Source organism: Myripristis murdjan, chromosome 1, assembly GCF_902150065.1.
Source record: "Myripristis murdjan chromosome 1, fMyrMur1.1, whole genome shotgun sequence".
Lineage (NCBI taxonomy): Eukaryota > Metazoa > Chordata > Actinopteri > Holocentriformes > Holocentridae > Myripristis > Myripristis murdjan.
The window spans coordinates 16,665,666-16,688,458 of NC_043980.1; the positions used below are offsets into that span (position 1 = coordinate 16,665,666).

General features: G+C 41.7%; 1 protein-coding gene across 1 annotated transcript; it reads right to left on the reverse strand.

Annotated features, from left to right (window-relative positions):
- Positions 1-391: 391 nt before the first annotated feature.
- ecpas (Ecm29 proteasome adaptor and scaffold) lies at positions 392-22,367 on the reverse strand. Its single transcript, XM_030054589.1, has 49 exons — positions 22,346-22,367; positions 21,406-21,536; positions 20,515-20,631; positions 19,633-19,751; positions 19,278-19,427; positions 18,763-18,940; positions 18,253-18,392; positions 17,858-17,936; positions 17,651-17,770; positions 17,361-17,446; positions 17,179-17,254; positions 17,041-17,090; positions 16,888-16,954; positions 16,575-16,697; positions 16,115-16,218; positions 15,835-15,958; positions 15,489-15,569; positions 15,096-15,312; positions 14,608-14,699; positions 13,834-13,968; positions 13,491-13,662; positions 12,579-12,751; positions 12,251-12,352; positions 11,988-12,111; positions 11,059-11,204; positions 10,708-10,762; positions 10,418-10,532; positions 10,211-10,279; positions 9,911-10,028; positions 9,191-9,358; positions 8,999-9,078; positions 8,591-8,696; positions 8,159-8,206; positions 7,929-8,047; positions 7,101-7,251; positions 6,632-6,697; positions 6,169-6,258; positions 5,897-5,963; positions 5,690-5,781; positions 5,523-5,589; positions 5,182-5,379; positions 4,556-4,767; positions 4,141-4,184; positions 3,833-4,025; positions 3,589-3,742; positions 2,163-2,268; positions 1,901-1,989; positions 1,743-1,814; positions 392-1,396 (listed from the first exon to the last, which is right to left on the reverse strand). The coding sequence occupies exons 1-49, from the start codon at positions 22,365-22,367 to the stop codon at positions 1,257-1,259; spliced, it is 5,547 nt and encodes a 1,848-aa protein (XP_029910449.1). The 3' UTR covers positions 392-1,256.
- Between the last annotated feature and the right edge of the window lie 426 nt (positions 22,368-22,793).

Here is a 22,793-nt window from a genome sequence, read left to right on the forward strand (position 1 = left end):
TCATGGTAAATTTTATGTATATCTCCTGTGAAGGAGCCCCCTAGGCACTGGTAGAACAGGGGTCCCTGCTGAGCTGGCTAAGGCTTGTTATAGTGCACAACTTCCAACAAATAGGTGTAGGTGGTGTGGCACACAGCAGGGGGATGCACACAGCACAGGCTCAATATGACCCAACAGCCTACCAGTGGCACATAAAAAAGTCAGGAGATAATGACTAGGAAGATAATCTTACACACAGTTTAAGTGAGTCACCAGATTAGTGTTAATTTTTGAGTTTGTGGAGATTGTAGTTTTTTCGTGTAGGGTGTTGTAGTGTTATACTGCCAGTTATAGCTCTATAAGGCATCATTACCCCATCCTGTATTTTGTAAGACAAAAAACGTGTCACTTGTCAAAGTTCACAGGGTAGTTTTATTTCATTTGGGGACAAATTCAGACAAGAACTAACGTGTCCCTTTCAACTTCACAGTTTCCTTTTCCAAGACTTGTGAAAATAGGCTGTTTTATACCCCATTCACTTTGTAATTGGGAAGAGAGGTCCAGGTCCAGGTTCAATATTTTCCCCACTGCCTCATCACTGAATTTTAAATGTGTGGGATTTGCCTATATATGTGCTCTTTCACCCATGTAACAGTAGTGGTGGAGTACTGGACGAATGTCCACATCCAAGAAAAAAAGCAAACTAGTGCCTGCTACTCTTATATGTAATGAGTAGGAAAACCCACAACAGTAGTAAAAGTCCCCATTTGGGGAAACAGGTGTACAGTGTTCACAAACCCAACACACTGGTTTATATGGCATTTATTATTATTATCATTAGTGTCCACCTGAATGAACCAAATAAAACTGTTGACATGTTACAATAGTCTTCACCTTGCTCCTCATCACTGTCTCAGAGCAGGTTGACGTGATACTGTAGTCTTTTCAAGACATGATCTTTTTCTGTCAGCTGTCAGCTTACATCAGTCACTTCACTTGAATGGAGCAGTTCTCTTGCACAAGCCAGCTTCAAAGCCCGCAGGTAATATATTTATATTATGAAATGACAGATTAGTGAATATCTGTAGAAGAGAAACCAGCTGTATAAAAGGGGTCAGACAGTGGAGTGTAATAGTATATGTATGTTTTTTTCCCCCTCTTAAAGAAGTAGAAATAAGTTGATATTGTGTTCCTGTGTGCTCTGAAATGGCTTGTTTTATGAGTGTATGTATTTGGCTGGCTAGGCGAGGTGTGTGTGGGTGCGTGCGTGTGCGTGCTCAAGGCTGGCTCTGGATGTGTCTGCGCAGCTCCTGGGCCTTTTCCCTCAGGTCAGGCCTGCTGTCTGACTGCAGTGTGGACAGGGAACGCTGGAGCTGCTCCCGGCTCTTCACAGACACACACTCCCACTGCTCGCTCTCTGCACAATCACACATGGACATTTTATTAACAGTGACACCAATGTCAGATCTCTGGTATCAAGCTCTGACCAAGGCCAAATACAGAGACAGCTGGCATTTTGCTGCTTCATGTCTATATATTTTTCACCATTTATTCTTTCACTAACTGATAACCAGCATATATGTAGCATTAGTTGTGATTTTCATTCAGCAAGCACATTAAAATTACTAAACACAACCAGTCAAAACTGTGTTTACTGAGTTTTTATACTGACTCTGACCTCAGCTCAGTCAATTACAACTGTAGACCAGGATATTACATTCTATACAGTTTAATATTATATTACAACAGGAGTGAATACTTACCTCCAGTTCTTTTCACCAACAGCTCAACAACTGACAGGGCTTCTGTCCTCACAGACGAGTAACTCTTGTTTTCTGGATAAAAACACAATGTCATACAATGTAATGAAATCAATGCAGCTTGGATTACAATACAGTGGTTAGGTAGGGTCTTATCTTACCTAGAGGGTATGTGAGAGCAGCACAGGTCTCTGTGAGGATCTGGGACAGTGCATCAAAGTCTTGATGACCCTTCTCTAGCAGCAATAACCTGCAGAGAAAAAAAACCCTTAATAACTCAAGTACAATGGAAGGAATGGTGTGAGCACATATCGATCAAACTAGATTAATTCAAGGCCCTTAATCCACAAAAGATTAACTTCAATGCAGTAATTAAGAGAAAACACTGGTGAATCAGACATGCTGTGTCTGTCTGATCCTTACCCCTGGAAGTATGCCTTCATAGACTGTAAAACAGCAAGCTGGACTCTCCAGGTGCTCAGCTTGAGCTTGTCGCACATCAGACAGCAAACCTCCACCTGGAAACGGGCTACATAGACAGAAACTCTTTAAGTATCGCAATTATTTAGTGTATTTAGGTTTTTTTTTATTTATTTTTTTTTTTTACCATTTTTACTTATTTTACAGATACAAGCTTTCACAAAGTACTGAAACAGACTGACAGTGATTAAGTCAGGTGGAGAGCAAGTGAAAAAAAAAAAACAGTCTGTGTGATAGGGGGATGGAGATGGAGATGCTCAGCAGCTAACCGTATTTTTAGGTCTGCTGGTCAGAGAGACATTGAATCTCATGGCACTGTAGCCACTGAGGGCTCATTTGAGGTGGACTTAACCACATGATAGTGCTCACAATTCCTTATCTTGATCACAGTGTTCCCAAACTAAATCTAAATCTAAATCCTGTTTATAGACTCTGGCTTGATGGATAACAAGATTACAAAGAAAACTACAATTGGGACATGGCAACCAAACTTACTAAATAGATCCAGTCAACATCAGGCACGCATTTCTGTTTGGATCAGATTCTATACACTAATGGCGCTTTTCCACCAGCACCTACTCGGCTCTACTAAGCTCGACTCGGTTTCGGTCGTTTTCCATTACAATTGAGTACCACCTCATCGTGGGTGGAGTCATCATAGCAAGGCAGCGCACCGTCCAGCTCCCTCTGGATTCTTTGGTCCGCCACCAAGCACAGAAAAGTCTCCACCTCTTCATTTGATCATGGTACCGGTTTTCTTGCCATTTTCCAGCTTTCCAGTTTTTTTTTTTTTTTTTTTTTAAATCACGGGTTTGGTTATTGTGAAGAAGTCCCCCTCATGTATCGTCGCTCCCTGTCCCATCAGTGGCCTGCACTCTGTTTTTTATGTCACATTTTTGGCTCAACTCAGCTCTCTTGGAACCCCGGCCGAGTAGGTACTAAAACAGCACCTGTTACCAGGTACCACCACCGAATGGAAAACCTTACAAACTGAGTAGAGTTGAGCCGAGTCGAGCCGAGTAGGTGCTAGTGGAAAAGCGCCATAAATGTGGCCCTGAAAGCCTCTGGCACTGCATTGCAAATTTGGGTGAGGCTGGAAGTCCAGTAGTGTTCAACTTCAGCCACTTGAGCACAGGAAAACTATGATTTTCTACCTCTATAACATCTGTAAAATATTGTCTATAATTAATTATCAATATTAGGCTTAACTCGTGTCTACGATTGTTATGTTTCACCATATAAAGGGGATACAAATATGTGTCCAGTGTAAACAATGTGATTAAAGGTTATTTAGTTTCAGAGTCAGGTAACTTGAGCTGTGCACCCTTTAGCCCAGGTTTTGTCTTTTCTAGGACCAGGAGTAACTCACCCTGGGTCTCTGGGTTCCTCGGCCAGGCCTTTCCAAGAGTCTCAAAGGCACAGAGCAAAGCTTCTGTCCGCAGCTCTTTGTCCTTCACATCTCCATCATCATCATCATCGTCGTCCAGCGACCTCGGAGATGCACCACTGCTCTCTGGGCAGTTCTGTTGGGGAATTAAGAAGTTAGACCGACCACCATTAAAATGTTCCTCAACATGCTAAATGGAGTATGTTTATAGCCACAGTCATCTTACTTTTTTGATGAGAGGGAAGAGGATGTCAGTCATGTCACTGAACCGGTCCTCCTGGCTGCTGTGGAGCACATCTCCAGCACAGCGCAAGGCAGCCATCTTGTAAACCAGGCTCTCCTTACGGCACTCCTTCAACACCACCTCCAGCACCTCAGAGATGGTGGGCTGGCCCGAGCAAGGCTTCTGCAGCTCCGCGCTAAAGCCAGAGAGAGGGAAGGTGACAGTGTCAGAAAGGAAGGAGCAAAACATCCAAGAAGGCAAACAAATGTGTGAAAATTTGACTTTAATAAAACTACTATGAGAGGCCACACCTGCATTTGGACACCACTGATCCAATGGCTTTCAATAGTTCCTCCTGGAAGAAAACAAAGAACTGCTGTGAGAAAACACAATGCTAAAATGTGAATGTGTCAGAAAGAACAATACCTTCAGAAAACAGAAGGAACCAGCAATCAAACTTCTCTTTTTAACAGTTATTTCCTTTAAGTTAATGCATTCCCTCCCATTTATTGTATATTCTGCAGCTGTATTTTTACAGTCATATGCAATGAAAACAATAGCTGCTGGTCTTAGGAAATTATACTTAAACCAAGGAAAAAATGACTCCACAATCAGCTCCACATAAAGACTGTATTTGTCAACACTTCAGTCAACAGAGATTTAGAATAAGGCAGTTTTTTCCTTGTTTTCTTTTCTTTTCTTTTCTTTTTTTCCAATTTTCATTACCTTGCCAGCCCATGTGCGTCCAGACAATCCCTGCATTAAAGCTGTTAGCACCAAGCCAAGGTGTGGTGCCACCAACGAGCCCGTCTGTTCCTTGGCAACAGTTGCCATGGCAGCTGCACCTTGAGCCTTCATCTTCCAGGACTGGGACTGCAGTGCCTTCTGTGTAATAGCGATCAGCTCTGTCATATAGAGCCTAATGCCTCCGAAGCTCCCTGGTATCCATGTAAAGTTCAAATAATAAAAAGGTCACGCTGTCATAATGGTAATACATGTCAATTTTATGATAGGGTTGTATGTTTTTCTTGACATTTCTCAAGTAAATGTAATGCTGCATGCAGTCCATATATCTCTGTGGACACATTTATGCATAGCATTTTCATGTATAAAAAAATGTTTCAACATATGAGTCAGTCTACTCCAAAAGCACTGAAGCGCTGTCTATAAAAACATGTTTTAATTTTATGAAATCACTTGATTAGTTACTTAGTATTCTTTAGAAATGACCACAACAGGTTTTGAGTTCTTTTCTATCAATGATGTCAAGAGTTTGTGTCACTTTTCAAATAACAGATACCTCATTTTGGCACAAAACTTCTTCATATTTATAATGTAACTGTGTTCCTCACCCGGGACATTCTCCTGCCACACCTCAGACCACAGTGTGGCATCGTGGCTCTCTCCCTTCTCCTCATCAGGACCTGGAGCCTGGTGCATGCCTAGGAAAGCCAAGGGCAGTGCCACCCCTGCATGGCCCTTCAGGACATCAGGACTATAGTGACTGATGGCATGCACCGTCAGAGCACATGATGACTTATACACTGGCTCTGTGAGGGAGAGAGAGAGAGGGAAAGAACAGAAAGAGAAAGAGAGCGAGCAGATGGTTCAGGGAAAGGATTAGTCAGAATGCACTGTTTTCTCTCATTCCCATTCAGTCAGGGAGGGGAGTGTGTTTTTCCCGTTGTCTCACCCTCTTTCTCCAGGTACCAGGTGCTGAGCTTCAGTAGTAGTTTCTCTACACTGCTGTCCTTTGCTGTCTGGTGGGGCAAAAAAAACATGTTGTTATGATACCTGGGAATGATAACGAGTTCCTGAACCATGAGAACAACCTGTCAATTTGTCATAACTCACGCCTACCCTGACTAGATGCCCCAGAGCAAAGGCGTAGGCTTTCTGCACCACACTGCTCCGGTCATGGATGCCATTCAGCAGGGCGCTCATCAGTTTACCTGGTAAAATCAAACACACCACTCCACTGTCATCTGCTCACTTGCAGCATGCAGTAAAAACATTACTAGAATACACAACTTGTGTCACTTGTGTTAACATATACTTGTGCTGTACCTGAGTATGGGGTGAGGTCTTGGGGGCACTGCACTGTGAGGGAAACAATTACAGTAGCACAGCCACCCTGCAGAGAAAGAAGAGACAAAACTGAATACAAAGGAATTAACATGATACTGGCACACATATTTTACACAAAATAGGGAGACAAAGGGCAACATATGGGAAGCTGTAAGTAAAAAAGAAAGTGAAAACAGAATGTAAAAAAAAAAAGGTGGAGCAAATCATTAGCCATTGACTGACAAAGAAAGAAAATCTATCTGTGTGTTTACCTTGGTGCCCAGGCCAACTCCACTCTTGAGTAACTCACAAAGCCTGGGAACCAGCTCTCCCAGCACAGAAACATCCAGGTGCTGCAGACACTGGGCAAAAAAACATACAGGATATACGCTTAAAAAACACTTAAAAACAGATGGGACTTATTTCCTCTTCATGTTTTGTAAGGTTTTGCCCAAAAATCAGAAACTACCTCATAACAACTGAAAAACAACAACTGACTCCTACTGAAGAATCTTTCAATTTAAGGTATTCCACAAAAACAAAAAACAGCTTAACATGATCAACACTGAATCGTCATATTTATGCAGATTGTGTAGTGAGAAAGAGAAAGACCAGCTGCACTTGTTTTTCTTGCTTTTGTCCATGTGACAAGTTTATGGACCAACATCCTAAACTAGATAAAACCTCTTAACATTGTATGCATTTTGCCTGTCATTAAAAACAACAACATGTTACCATGTTAATAGTCTCCATCATGGGGGACGACTTAGCAGCACTCAGCCTGGCAGCGTCCATTGCACTCTGAAGAGGGGAAAAAAACCCAAAAACAAATAAATGGTAAATGGACTGCATTTCTATAGCGCTTTTCTAGTCTAACGACCACTCAAAGCGCTTTACAATGTTTTTGCCTCACATTCACCCATTCACACACACATTCACACACTGATGGCAGAGGCTGCCATGCAAGGCATGCCAGCTGCCCATCTGTCCATCAGGAGCAGGGAGGGGTTCAGTATCTTGCTCAAGGACAGTTCGACACACTCTGGAGGAGCCAGGGATCGAACCGGGAACCCTCCGTTATCGGACGACCGCTCTACCTCCTGAGCCACGCCGCCCCAACATAACAACATAATGCATGGAGACTTCTGACAAAAATTACATCCTATATAGCTGGTGGACAAAACTGATGACAAAGTGAGGTTACCTTTTCCTGCTCTGTCGCTCTAAGACTGAGGTAGTTGAGGACCTGAGGTTCCAGGGTGCTCAGGGCCTCCAGCAGGGCAGGAATGAGCCGCGAGGCGTGAGGCTTCAGTCTGGCACCCGCTGTCTTACTAACCTTCACCAGAGTCTGGATACTGGTGGGAAATAAGACATAGACTGAATGGGAAAGGACAAGGCAGACAATCATGCTGCATTCACATTACAGCCTGAGAAAAAACAAGAGCCATATTGGACCGCACTCCCGGATGTTAGCCATACAAACTGATACAATGAAACCTACTTGCTAAACTGCATTATGTGATTGTTTATTTTAGAGTCATAAATTTTTCAAAAAAAAAAAAAAAAAAAAAAAAAAAAGATTCACGCTGTAAATGAATTGGAAGCTAAGCGGGGCATTGGAATTGTCCAGCCAAACCAAATTTGGCAGTTCAGCTCCAAAACTGGCAGAAGAAGAAAGTTCTTGCTTATTGGCAACTTTATCTTTGTTGGACACGCATCCACTTTGCTCAAAATCTGGTTTAACTTCATTACCGTAGTTGAAGGCAAACATTGGTATAATTCAACTTTCAAGTTCTTACTGCAGGCATGGTAGCCAGTTCTTTGAGCAAACATTGTTTTAAATCATTCTCCTTCAGAAAACAATCAACACTTGCTTTACTGTTGACTGCATGCTGCCAAAATGTGAATGCAGCATTTGGCTCAGAGCGACAGATAAAAACCATCTCAGTATGGGCGATTTAAGAACAACATCACACAGCAAGACAAATACAACAGTTATGACTACAAAAACACAAATGGAGGGAAGCTTTACCTGAGTGAGCGGACCTCTGACACATTGCTAACGATGCCTTTGTCCAGCAGGGTTGGTAAGAGTACCGCTACAGTTCTCTGGGCTGCAGTGCCTGTAGACTCACACATACGAGTACACACCTGGACAGAGAGAGAGAGTGTCGAGGGACAAGCACTTGGACATGCACGCACGCACACACCAACAAATACAAACACATACACAGAGGCGACTCTTAGGACACGCAGTCTTACCTTGCTGAGCGTTTTCAGTGTCAGGTCTGCAGCCTTCCTCACAGATTCCTGAAACGCAACCATGACGACATGGTCAGAGTTCTGATTTAAAATCGTGAAAAGAAAAATGAAACCTGAGCCAGCTGTCACAAGATGAGATCATGTAACAGAATCCCTGTAATATTCCACATATCAACTGGTCTTTGTAATGGAGAAAAAAACTGGCATTGAATGTGTAGTTATTTTTATGTTTAATCTACTGCCACATAGTACATCTTGTCTGCACAACATGTGGCGTCCTGTCATATTTCATCTGGTATCTTGTGCATCTATCCTGTGTTGTATAAACTCTCGTCATGTGCCACAACCAATGAACCAAATCTGATTCCTTCCACATTTGTTATACTTATTAAATAAAAGCAACTTGGATTCATATTGGTACATCCTGCACACCTTGATGTCATCGAGGACTCTGAATAGTGTCTCCCACATTTCTGCCAAGTGGTCGATGAGGTCATCAGCCTGGCGACCACGGATCAAGTCATTCAGCGCCAGGCAGCTGGGTGGAAAATGAGTTTATCAATCAAACTGTAGACTTACACAGTGCAATATAGGCATTTAGTTGATGAACAGAGCAAGTTACTATGAGTCCAACATTTGAATAAGGGTCAAAGTACAAACAAGTAAAACACAACCTATGGAGATAAGGGGATTTCTTTAGAGCTTTTTTTTTAAGAGTCCTACAAGTTGCAATGCTCCGGCTACATAAGTTGGTGAATACTGATACTATGATGAAAGTCTTAGGAGTCATTTTGATTTTATACACAGCTGATGTAGGATGGCTGTATGCTATTGCTGTACCTGGATTCTCGCACTCTCCAGGTGTTACTGGTCAAGTTGGAGATGACATCCTGCAGGATCTCCTTAAGATACTTATCCACCTGAAACACACAAGCACACACACACACACACACACACACACACACACCTCTAATGTCAGTTATTTACATGTAGGTCTATGTATGTACACACTGTACGTGTATCGGCTCCTACCAGGGTCTTGTCAGTGACCAGGGCGTCCCAGATGCTGGTCATGGCCTGACGAATGCCCAAGTTGGGGTCAAACTGGTAGCGGTAGAGACGGGGCACGAGCTGGGGAAGGTATGGAGCCAGCTGCTCCCCGGCCTTGGCTGCTATGATGTGGAACCCAAAAGCTGCTCCCTGCGAGAGGAGAGGAGAGATGAATGGGGAAAAATTCATCTTCCCGACTCCCTCCCTCCATGCTTCTCACTGCCTCCATTTTTAATTAAGTCATTGTTGTTAAATTTCTCTACTTGTTTTAATTTATCTATTTTATATTTTTTTTGGTGATATTGTTTATTTCATGTGATTTTACTGTGAAGTGTTTTTGAGAACCGAGAAAAGTGCTATACAAATGAAATGTATTATCAGAGAGAGAGAGTGAGAGAGAAAAGAAGAGAAGCCAGACATGAAGAGACGAGTGAAGTGCTCACCAATATTTGGCTAGTGACAAGCTTTGGCATGGCACTCTAATGTATTAGATATGACACAATAACTGAGGTTAAAGTACTGACTGTCACCTTTAATTTGAGGATATTTTCAGCAATACTGGCTGAGCAGTTAAAGGCCTGCAGCCCCTCTCTCTATGCTCTCCTCAATTCAGAATGGCCAAAAGTATTTTGACAGACTGTCAGGAACACTCAGTGACACATCACTTCATACTCCTGTTGTATGGTGATGCTAAAACTCTACCTTGCGGGAGTTCCACATGGCGTGGTGATTGGCCAGGTTCATAAACTTGTAGACGAGATCTGGTTGGTTCAGGTCACTGGCTAATGAGCACAGCTCCTTGTATGTGGACAGTCCATGGCTGCCAGGGGGAAACGAGGGTCAATTTGTGCACATTGAACTCACTCAGTTGCAGAATTTAAGCTTGGTTCCTATTTGATGGTTATATTTCTATTAAAACTGCCACTTAATAAACATATGTCATTACATTTGAAAAAGTAACAAAAGAGAGGACACATGTAATTGCAGTGAGATACAATTTACCCATCAGGTGCTTTCCCCAAAGTATCTGGTTGGAACACTTGTGTGTCTTCTGAGACAGCATGCTTCACTCTATAAGAAAAGATTAAAAAAAAACCAAAAACAATACATTAAAACATAATACTGTTTTTTAGGGTTTTGGTCTTCTTTCATTGCACTAAAGAGATTATTCTTGCTCATGCTCTATTTTCTCTTCCACCCAGCTGTCACCTTTTTCCAGTCATCAGTGTCTCCACCAGGGTGGACACCAGTTCTTGCTGATCACTCTCTCCTCCCATCTCATAGACCAGGCCGAGGCCTTTTGATGCCACATCTTGACTCAACTCTGAACCAAAGAACAGAAAGAAGGTTGGGTGGCAAAGACAGAGAGAAAGAAAGAAGATTATTCCTTTAGTAATACTGCAGGGACCCACAACCACATTTGAATAATTCATATAATAAATGTTGTAAGTATATCAATCTAACAAAGAGAAGTGAGTGAGACTGGACTCTCAACTCACCATCAGGGTCTGAGAGAATGGAGATGAACGCTGTCTGAATCTCTTTCAGGTGAGACTGGAGAAGAGACAGTATAACAATTATTGCAAATACAAATTGTGATATGACAAAATACATAATTAATCCCCTTTCCTACACAAGGACACAAAATACAAGGTAATCTACACTGAAATTACAGGAGGCTTTACATTTTTTTCTAATCTGGTGTCCATATGAAGACAATATTCCCCGGCAACAACAAAAGGAAGATAAAGTGTTTGTGTGAACTGACTCTTGGATGTCACACAGTTCAACCCTTGTATTGTTACACCTGGACATTTCTAATTCTGAACCCCTGGCACCCAGCCAGTCACCTTGATTTCCTTGTGCTGGCCGATTTTCTTGACCAAGGAGAGGAGCCAGATGCAGGCTGCCTGTCGGACGTGTGGGTTCTGGCTGGGTATGTACTTGGACAGGATAGCATTGAGGACCCAGGGAACGACGTCATTGTTTTTTATATCTGACAGGGCAAAGCAGAGAGTGTAAAGATTAAAAGGGTGGGCTGGAATTTAACTGACCATGTACACACTGCGTACATTGAGTTAACTTGTTGTTGACTAACATCTATGTTCATACAGGCAGCTCAAATCCAATTTTTCTGCATGTCTAAAAAGGATAAAAATCCAAATGGAATCATCAGCCACCTTCACACATGCAGCCTATTCTGCTAATTTGCTGGGATAAGGGCCATGTGTGAATGGCAGCCAGAGTCGAAATGTCAGAAAATCAGCTACGCCCAATTTATGGCTCAAGGGGTAATAACATCACCAGTAATTTTCCATAAAGACCATATGTGTGAGGCATGCCCTCACATTAAAGGAAGCGGAACAACACCGGCACACAGTGGCTGTAAAACAGATGGCCTGATAAGCTTTTGTAAAGGCCACACATAAGAGGGAACAACAAACTACTATATACCAAAATGTCAAAAATGTCCAAAAAAAAAAAAAAAAAAAAAAAAAATTAAAATTAAAATTAAAAAACAGTGTCTGGGCAGATGAAGAGATTTGCCAGCAGAATCCAGCGCAAAGGTTAGACATAATTTCTGTGAATTGACGACAGAGGAATTTAATGGTATTTTCAGTGCTGTGTGATTGGTAGCTTTATGGTATAATAGCAGAAAGGCATGTCTTGTTTAACAACAGAAACTGCTGCCTGTATCAGTAAAATTGATCGTACAGTACTCATTTGTGAAAGGGGCTAGGAAGCATGCTCATGAATCTTTGTGTGCACCAGGCCTTACTGTATGGTGGGCTGAACTGATCCTCAGTGCAGGTCCATGGGTCTCTGGCGGCTCCAGAGACGGTGCCTATGGCAGCACTGGTGATGGCCTCTCCTACTGTGAACTGCAGCTCCACCTGCTTGGCCTGAGAGAGGAGGGGAAATAATAAGATTGAATGAATAAGATTGACAAAGGGAAAGGCGTGCTGACTCAATACAGAGGGCATATTGTACCAAATATCTCAGGCTTGTACACTGCTTTCAGTCAGTCAGTGTGTTTCATACCTCCACAGAGTCCATGAGTCCCTGCAGCAGTTTCTTCTGGTGAGGGAAGTCCCCATCGCCCACTGGCAGGTAGCCCAAGGTCTGGATTGATCGCTCCTTCATCTGAATCACATGCATGGATAGACCCATAAACATACATAATATAATTTTGATGGAGGGAGTAAGTTAAAATTATTTTTACATAACCCTTGTCATTTTACCTTATGTACACACTGATGAAATGTTGATCTCCAAACAGAATTAACATTATTGTTATAATAAACAAGCTTGTTATCACTGCACAGAATCTCAAAACAGCAACATGGATATCTGCCATGTCCCAGGTTACCTTGGTGCTCTCCTTGCCAGAAGGGATGCGAGCCAGCAGGTTCTCCACAGTGGACAGTTTGGTGAAGCCCTCACCTTCTGCAGGGATCAGCAGGGTCCCATTTCGTCCAATTTCTCCCAGAGCTGTACATGCTGCTACCGCGAGCAATGCACTACTGCTATCCAGGAAGGAACCTGCACACATGCAAACATACAGTATGCATAATTTCTTTACATTACATTTTGTTACCACAGGCAGTTTTATATCGGCAAATCAAAAGGACGAACTTTACTATGTTAAGAGATTACAATAATGGAGGGAAGATGTAAGGTACAACAGGGTAATAGTGGAGATCATGGGGGTGGTCCCAGCCAGTTAGACAGCCAATTAATGTAGTTTTAAAGAAAGATGAAAACACCACATCTAAGCTGTAATTCCAGTGACCTGCACTACTTACAAATACATGAAGTGCCCGCAGCCAAAAGGCTGCATTTTGAAAAAAGTGTCTTGTTTTTGAGGAGCTATTTGTTAATTATATCTTCCTGCTGGGAGCTTGTTGCATTTTGTCAGTAAATCAATTAATTAATTAATCAATCAATCAATCAATCAATCAATCATTTGTTAATTCAAAGCAAGTTTTGTGTTGGCATTTCTAACAATGTACATTATGACACTGCAATTTTCAGATTAACTACAAATAGATATCAGCCCTAAATATCAGCTATTGGCATCCTTAGTTACTAATAATCAGTATTCGCCATTAAAAATCATTATTGGTCAATCTCTATGTAATCGTTTTCATTACATCAACTTGATGCAAGGTTACTGTATTTGGGTAACTGTAACTGGAAATAACATTATTTATTTTACCCAAAGAACTAACAGAGTCAAAGAATTCAATTGAATTACAGGAAATTCAGTATGCATGCATACCAACTGTCTTGGTGGCCATGGCAACAAGTTCATCATCCTCCTGGGGCTTGGTGCTCATTTGTTGCTCCAGGTTGTGGGCAGTATCACTAGAGGTGACAGCTTTCCTCTTGCACATGTACCTTCCCACCATATAGCCCAGAGCCAAAATGGCACCATGCTGGGTCTCAGGGCTCTGTGGTTCAACAAATCCAATAAAAAGTTGAATGAGGTATACTGGGACAGTTTAGTACATAAATTAGTACAAGTGGTCTTTAACATGCACATATTTCAGGTTATAAAGTTAAAATGTTGTGTATCAGTCAAATATTGTGCCCTATTAAGAACTAGGGGCAAAGTGGCATACATGGTTGTCTTTGGTGATTTTGACAAGGTTCTGGACAGCAGTCTTCAGCTCATTGCCAGACATGGTGGAAACCACCACAGCATACAGCTGCGCTGCTAGTTCCCTCATGTCTTCCTTGTTTGTGTTCATCAGACTCTGGAGAGACAGGAAGCATCTGCCATTACAACTGACTGCACTGACAGGTGTAGTGTAATCTGAACCAGTGCCACAGCTTTAAAACATCACAGGACAGCTGAGCCTTTGTGGTGATTGGACAAATAGTTCACCCAGTTGTTGCTTGTTGATATTTTTCATACTGATGAGTCAGCACATGGTGTAGGCCAGTGTACAAATCTCCCTACCCTGGATATATTTTGCATTGGTGCTGCTGAGTTTTCCAGTGAGTTTAAGATGCACCTCAGCAGTGCAGAGAACATGGAAAAAAGAGTTATAATGGCGTCATCTAGGCCAGTATGCTAGGATAGTATGATGCTTCACCACAGTGACTATTTCTTGACACCTGTGGCCATGTCAGACACATACAATTTTATTTTAACTTCTTGGATATAGGATTTTACAGTGTTTGCTTTACATCAACATCAGGAAATCTTTTTTTTTTTTTTTTTTTTTTTTTAAATCGCACTTGCGCACTAGCCATGCTAAAGATTGTGTGCATAGAATTGGGAAAGAATGACTGGAAATGGCCACAATCATGTCAAAAGGAAATAAGCACAACATAAATAACTTTTATGAAGAAAGAAAGAAACAAACAAACAAACAAAAGAAAATACTCACCTTAATCCAGTCAATTTTGTCAACAAATCTGGGAGCTAGTTTCTCTGGGCAAACAGATACCACTTCCAGAAGACAGTACATGACTGGGATTCCTGTTAGGAGATTATCAGTCAAGTGTAATAAATCTGAATTCCCTGGATAACACAAAGCAATGACTTATGCATGAACGCACTGATTAATGTGACAATGTTTACAATGGAATGAATTCAAGTCCAAGCAAACTTAATTGTATATTCCTTAATCACAGTCTCAAATGGCTTCATATGTTCACATTTTTACACAATAAATGCTTCAGGCTACTTGAAGTTTAATAACTGACTGATGCATCAAAGTGTGTAAGTCAAGGTTGAGTCATTCATAGTGATTAATCTTAGATAATACTAAAACAACCAAAGCCGTCTATTAAAAAGTATCAAAGTAACCTTGGAGCCCTGTTTCCACCCACTAGAATAATGGTGTTAAGTGAATGAGAGATTTGCTCCTCTCACCTCCGACAGCAGAGAGCAGCTGCTGCAGCAGGTCCATGTAGACATGCACAGGATTGGCATCGCTACCCTTTGACCCTGAAGGTTGAGAGTCAGAGTTCAGCAGTGTGTGGACATAGCGGCCGATGGCTGGCGCATCATCCTGCATGTCTGCCAGGCTCTTGGACATGGGCATCGCCCCTGCACTGTGGGCTAGACACATCCTCAGGTAGAGCACAATCTGGGAGAACACAGTGAGGAAATAGAAAATGTGAAATGGACATTAATCCAGGGTAAGCAGAAGCGGTTTAACAAAGCAACTTCCTTCCCGACAAAGGCAAACTGAATACACAAAATCAGTTTGTATCAAGGTTAAAGGATGTAATGTATGGATCACTGATTTTTTTTTTTTTTTACCTCTCCATATGCAGACGGGTTGAAAGGAAGAGCTGAAGTTCCAACAATGTACTTGGCTGGAGTCTTCATCCTCTGAGCTGCCTGATGGTGACAAGAAACAAAATGGACGTCCATTATATTATCTAGCAAAAACAACTGGTTACTTGAAACGATGCCTGACAGGGTGAGGACTATTTCTTTACAGACACAGTGGTTGCTCTAGGGGTGGTTCAAATTCAAGGAAAGGCTTCCAGCATATCTGTGAGCTAAATTATTCCACTGGCCAGCTCTTAACCTGGGTGGAATACGACTGAATGCACTGCATGAACAGAATGTAAAATGATGGCAAATTTAACCAGGACTTCACCTTCTCCTGGATGTAGACCACCATGTCAGGAAAGGAGGGCATTGGTTTTGATCCTTCCTTCTCTGAGCTCTTGGTAGGGAAAGCCCTCAGCACCCTCTGGGCCTCCCCACACACCTCTTCCCTCCTAGAACACAGAAAGGAAGCACAACTCCCTCATTTTAGATGTGACAATAATTTATATATTAAATAGATAAAGGCAGGTGTTTTAAAAGGTTGCTAAAACACAGTGTATTAATGTTTTACTTTCCTCTCCACTATAAAGTAGAGTTTTGGGACTTACGGGTCTCCAGCAGCCAATAGCAGCAGGTATCTTGAGGGCACGTGATCAGGGGCAAATACTGTGCTGGCAAATTTCATGGCCACCTGACGAACCTGTACCTCCGGCTGACCGAGATAAAAATAAAACACACAAACACAGAGTCATCAGCAACAAATCAACTATCATATCACTAGCGGTTAGTGACACTGGCAGTGATTCATTATCACAAAATATTGGCTGTTATATTAATGTTGAATTATTTTATTTTTCAAAAACATTCAATAGACCCAAAGTGTTCCTAACATCACTTACAACATGCGCTTTAAGTAGCTGTCAGGGCTGTTTGATTAAAGATATGCTTAATTTTACTTGTCAAATGAGGTAAATCAAAAACCACTCCCAACTGTGTTTTTAGCCAATTTTTTTCAAAACCTACTTTTCCCAGATAAGTTTTACCATGACATTTGGACTTTATGCCTACCTTTCCTATATATGCTGCCACCAGGGCCTCCATCAGGTTGAGGAGTGCACCTTGTAGGTTGGCATAGGCTCCTACCATCATAGACAAAGCCTCTTGAATGGCCAGACGAACGTCAGCCTCCTCCTGGAGACGTTAACACAGCCATTTGAAAGAGTCACTATTAGTCACTTCATTGTCCTTAAACCAAATCTTTACAGCAGATGAATAAGGTTGGTTTATATAATATAATCTAATAAGCTTTGATTGTAATTTTTGAGTATTTTCCCTGTGGCATATAATTATGCTACATTCTTGAAAGGTATCTTTAACTTACCTTGCACATGGACTCAAAAAACTGCTGTACCAATGCTATGTCCTTTGTGAATAGTTGTGGCATGCGGCTAGAAATATGAAACATATTTTATTAGAAAATTCCACAGTAAGCCGGCAAATTTAAAGAAAAAGAGCATTAGAATTTCAATAATACCTGGATAACTTCCCCACAGCTGAGTATGCAACACATAGCAACTTAGGATCCTGCAAGGAAACATGTTCAAAAGCTATAAAATCAAGTACCGAACAATAAAATAATGAAATAAATATGTGCAGTTATTTGCAGTTTTACCTCCTTGTATTCATTGATGAGCTTGGTAAGACCGTTGAGCAGCATTAGCCCCAGAGGTTTATTGGTGTCAGGACATCTAATAATGAGAAATCACCCAAATGTTACATTTCAAAAACCAACAACTACTTTGTGATGAAACTTATTATCCTGGATACTACCAGATAAGGAAAAAATCAGCTTACACCATGCAGATGTGATGGACAAACTGCAAAGTGAGAGACAGCAGTTTGTTGTTGGTGTTGGCTCCAAACAGACCATCATACACAACCTTGAGAGGACACACAGAACCACAGAGAGATATTATACAAGGGAGAACGTTTATGAGACAGTTAAATACGAGTAAAATGAAGCAACATTTTTAGCCTAGATTAAGCCTGATCTTAAATTAAAGATTCATATGGATTCCCCACTTAAAATGATATGATATGAAGCCTATTTAGGTTTCACAGTAATGCATGCACATTCACCCTACCTGGATATTAGCAGGAAAGCACTCTGCAGCGAGGCGTGATCGTAGAAGGTGTGGCAGGATCTTCAGTTTGACTCTAGTGCTCACTGGCTCGTGCTTAAGCTCTTGTTTTACTGTGACTCCCTAGGAGAAACACATGTTCCTCAGTGCCCGAAAGTTCAACTTTTTAATGGGCTAAATTTGAAATTGGCAAACTCTGAATTTGCGAACCTTCGTTTTAAGAGGAATGTCCCCCAGGTACACCTTGTACATCTTGTTGATGATCAGAGGATTGTTCCAATCAATGATGCTGGGAGATAACAAAACATCAACAATTTTACAAGCAAGGAAGAAACATGGAATGTCTTACACCTGTATTTATAAAACTTCTCAGACAAGGTAGAGGACCACTGTATTTTGATAATCATCTCTGAGGTTTCATGACCACGGTCTCAGAATGACTTTCCCAGTCGGAGATAGTTTAGGAACAAAATCCCAAATCAGCATCATTTACCTCCTCCTACCTCTCATTTTAAAAATATTATGTTAATTGAATCTCAGTGTTTCAAAAAATGTATAGTAGTAAGTGACAGGAAGGATGGAATGATATGAACCTAGAACTTTACCTCTGTTTGCTCTTCAGCTCTAGATCGGCCGCGGTGGCTACGCTGTGTCGGGTATCACTGGATGCCACTACCAGGTGCACCACCGTCTCCACCTCTGGGACTTGCTGTGCCTCAATGAACTTCACAATGCCCAACTTACACTGGTAAAGACAGACACATGAATAAATAACCTTTATCTACTGAGGACATGCAAATGCAAAACAGAATGTATAACCATTCAACCATATGCAAAACCCATCTTAAGGGCCTTTAAACACAAGATTAAGGAATGACACAGACAAACTTTAAAGTAGCTATTTATTTATATGTAAAACACAATTTAAATATTAAGATGGGTGTGGGCTCACAAAAAGCTCTGTTTAATGCAGATGTTTTTCATTCTATGTTGAGCTGGATTCAAATTTTTGGGCTAGAGTTGAGCTTTATGCAGCACACAGAATAACACAAATCTGCTCATACTGACAAAACAAAAAAAAAAAAAAAAAAACAGCCACCCTCTCTGCTATGTACCTGTTCTAGCTGTTCAGCGCTCCACTGAGCCTCCCCAATCACCCTCTTTGCAGCATACACACTCATCCCTGGGGGAGGCTGGGGGAGACCCTGGCCGGATGCTGCCACTGTCCCAGCCCCAGAGCCTCCCTGAAGAGAGGAGGGAGCAGGGCGGGTGGGGGATTCATTCAGCACAAACCTAGGGAAGCCAAAATAACAAGTCAGGGGCTTCATTCAAATACTTAAAAGCCTAGTGTTGAAGTAGTCCAAGGTCAGACATAATTTACAGACTATAATTCTGACAGGGTTTCAGGATACATCTCAATAAGAGTGTCCTGCTCCACTGGTCTCTTTTATACAACTTCACTGACCTGGATGAAAGCACCCAGTAGCTTGAGTAGCTGCTAGCTTCCCTTACGGTTTCCATTTGTTCTATTCAAACCAGCACAAATACATTCCATTCATTGTAGTTTACTTAGACCATTATGAGCCAGCCACTGGTCTTACAATACCCAATAAAAAATCTAGAAACACACCCGTAGGGCATCAGTAGGACATCTAACATGAACTCCAAGAGCAGCTGCACTGTCTTTGGCCTCTCTATTAGGATAAACGGGGAAGCATTTTTGGAGGCGTCAGCAGGGTACTTCATATGATAGAGAGTAGGGATCAGCAGATGCATCAGGCTGTGAGAAGAGAGAGAGGAATTAGAAAATGATCACACAATAAGAAATAGATAACATCAACGTGAATCATGAGTGCTAACGTAGTATGAGTGGATTACTTTATCGATTGAATGCAACCCTTCTTTCAATCAGGTACTGTAATAACAGTAAAGATGATGAGTATCCTATTGTTTGCGTATGTGTATGCGTGCGTGTGTCCCCTCACCTGTCCTGCTGTGGCTGCGGCTTGCCCTCCATGGCAGTGAGTAGGGTCGGGGCCAACTCGCACTGTTTTCCTACCTCCAGACGAGGGTAGCCCATTTTGATGTAGATGATGGTGAAATTCTAGAACAATGACAAAAAAAACTGATCACCATCCCCGCCTCGGGTTACAGATCACTGCTCATAAAATTTCTATGAATAGAAGTACTGATCCGTGATTCAGCGGTCACTGACAAGGCCACATAAACGGCACTATGAAAATAAAAACCAAACTGAGTTCAGATTATGACTCATATTGTGAGGTATCTTTTAAATGTAAGCATGGGCTCATCGAGAGAGAGGGGAAAAAAGTCACAAATTATAATATAATCCTTCACGCAGGAAACAAAACCACACCCTTAGAGACAGATCCAGCCAAAGACAGATTAGTTAAGTGGAGATGCCTTTCACTCTAGGGTTAGACTAGAGCTTGAAATTTGCGGCATAACCAACTTTGCAATGTATTCTGAAGGGGCACCTCATCTGTCTACTAATTTGAAATTACTCTACTCTTACAATTATAATACTTTATTGTAGCCTGGGCTAAATCTGTCTTGGACTGAAAGCACACATCATATATACTCAAAACCACAAACACATAGTAACACATGAAGCAGTTCAGAGTTTAAGTAAAATGATTCAAATAGTAACAGCAATGGAATACATTGCACATGCCCTGAAATGATTGAGTGATAAAACGTAAATAACACTGCACATGACACTAGCTCAACCGTGGGGCTGAGTTTATATTTAGGAGGAGGACAAACAGCTGTAGTACATGTCCAATGTTTAGTACACTTCTAGCATTAACTGATCTAGAATGAATGAATTAAAATTAAATAGTTACCGTAACAAAGGACGCGGCTGCAGGATCCTGGTACTGCACCAGCAGAGTTTCTACTGGTAACTGGATCTTAGGTCGGCTCTTTATCCTCTTGTTCAGGTGGACCAGCAACTCCATCACCTAGCAGAAAAGCCACAGAGGTGCACAGAGGAGCCAGTCAATACGGCTGGGCAGTATATTGATATTACATTGATCCTGTGATATGTGACTAGATATCGTCTGAAATTTTAGATACCTGGATTTAGTGATACGGCATATGTGTTTCCTGAACAAAGTTGTCTGCTCTGGATGTTCTGTTTTTTTGTCTCTATCTACTTGATCATCATATCCACATGACACTAATTACTTTTGTTTATCAATTATCTCTTTGTGTAAATTTTGTGAAAACACCAGTAATCGTCCGTATAATATCGATATCAAGACATTTCGCCCTACCAGTTAATGTAATTACACAAGAGACCAAGCCTTGCTGGCACGAAAATAATGATAAATTGAGGATCAGTGAGCATCGTTTTATTGGGAGGAGGTGAGTCTCCATGAAAACCATGGAGACAATAACTTTAGCTTTATGCAGCTCCAAATCTTGAGGTAAAGCATCTTTTAGGAACAACTATCTTTTTGTGATCTACTGTGATGTGTTTTTAACCAACTTGTGAAGCCATAGGCAACTTTCCACAAGTGTGAACAATAAAGAGATTAGGTTAATTTCATTAAAACAATGAGTGAACTTCAGCTTAAGGTTGACAGATATGAATATATGCCTGTACATTTATTTGCTCAGGGAGAGGCTCTGAGATTATGGATTTATTCTACTGCATATGAGGACCAGGTACAGCACAGGCTTCAGGATTACTGACTCATTTAAGCCACAGAGATTTCAGACATCAATCCTACCTTTTTCCGCACACCCTCTTGAACACTGGAGAGTTTGAGGAGCACAGGGGGTAAGAACTTAGATATGATGTCCTGCAGTTGCTCATCTGTCTCTGCATGGCCCAAGCGAAGGAACACGCGTTCCAGTTGATCTGTCAAGTACAAAAGGAATTAAACACATGGCCGTTGGACGAGCATTTATTCCCCATTCATTATGCAGTTTCTACCATGCTCTACAAATGAATACTACACCCTGACCCTACAAGTTAAAAAAAAAAAAAAAAAAAAAAAAAAAAATGCGGATTCCCACCCTTGATATGACAGCAGCTTCCTATCATTCATAAGGGAGTGCCACTACAAACCGGTTGGTGAGATGGTCAGCTTTATAACCAAGATGTGAAATATACCAAATTAAAGTAAGTGTGGCGAAAAGGAGGGGTAACACTTGAATCAAAAGTTGACAATAAACCAAGCATGTTGCTCTGGTTTGGCTGATAAAGACTGTCAGCTGCTGTAATGCTGCAACCATCACCCCAGCCCTGGCATGGCTCATTCACAGTTAGCTAACAGGCAGACTGTCCATGTATTTGATCGCTTCTCTGCCACACTATTAGCTTTAATCACCAATGACATCGTGTCAAATGAAGTCTACAGCCTCTAAACTTCCAGCTGTAAAATCCACACCTGGGTTATAACAGCATAATGTGTTATACGTGATACTTTCATTTGGACCATGACTGAGCAAACGGCCTTCTGACGTTAGCATGCCAAGCTAGCTAGCTGACTAGCTGTCTATGCTAATGCTCCTGCGGTAGCCTTGAAATAAACCTACATCGCTATTTCGCACATGTTGTACTTATTACAGTAAGCCAGACCGGTTTAACAGAGTCGTTTTGCCAGGTAAGGACACAAACAACACCTGAGCTACAATGAATCACTGATAACGCAGAGAGAAACTTACTGAGTTCATCTTGGGCAGCCATGTTTGCAGAAAGTCACAGGCGACCCTCCCAGTTTAACTTACAGAGCCGCTGCTGCTCGTCGGTGCCACTCCTCTCTGTAACATGTGATAAGTGCACACTCAGCCCCTCATGTGCTCCAGGATAACTGCACAGGAAAATAATGTAAACACCGAATACATCACTACGATTTGTGTAGCTAAAAGACAGTTGCTGCTGATCAAAATTACAGGGATGGCATTAGGCTGCGTCCTCGCAGTTGTGGGCTAAAATTGAAGTCTTATAACAAGTGCTACACGTGTCTGTGAGCGCCAAATCTTTTTTCGTGTCCTAATAATATACACATAATAATAAACTCGAGTATGTACATTTACAGTGTAGGTGAGGAGACTTTCTGTGAGGAGGAGTGGCTGCGTTCCGGTCCGGCGACACAGCGCAGCGATGAGCCAG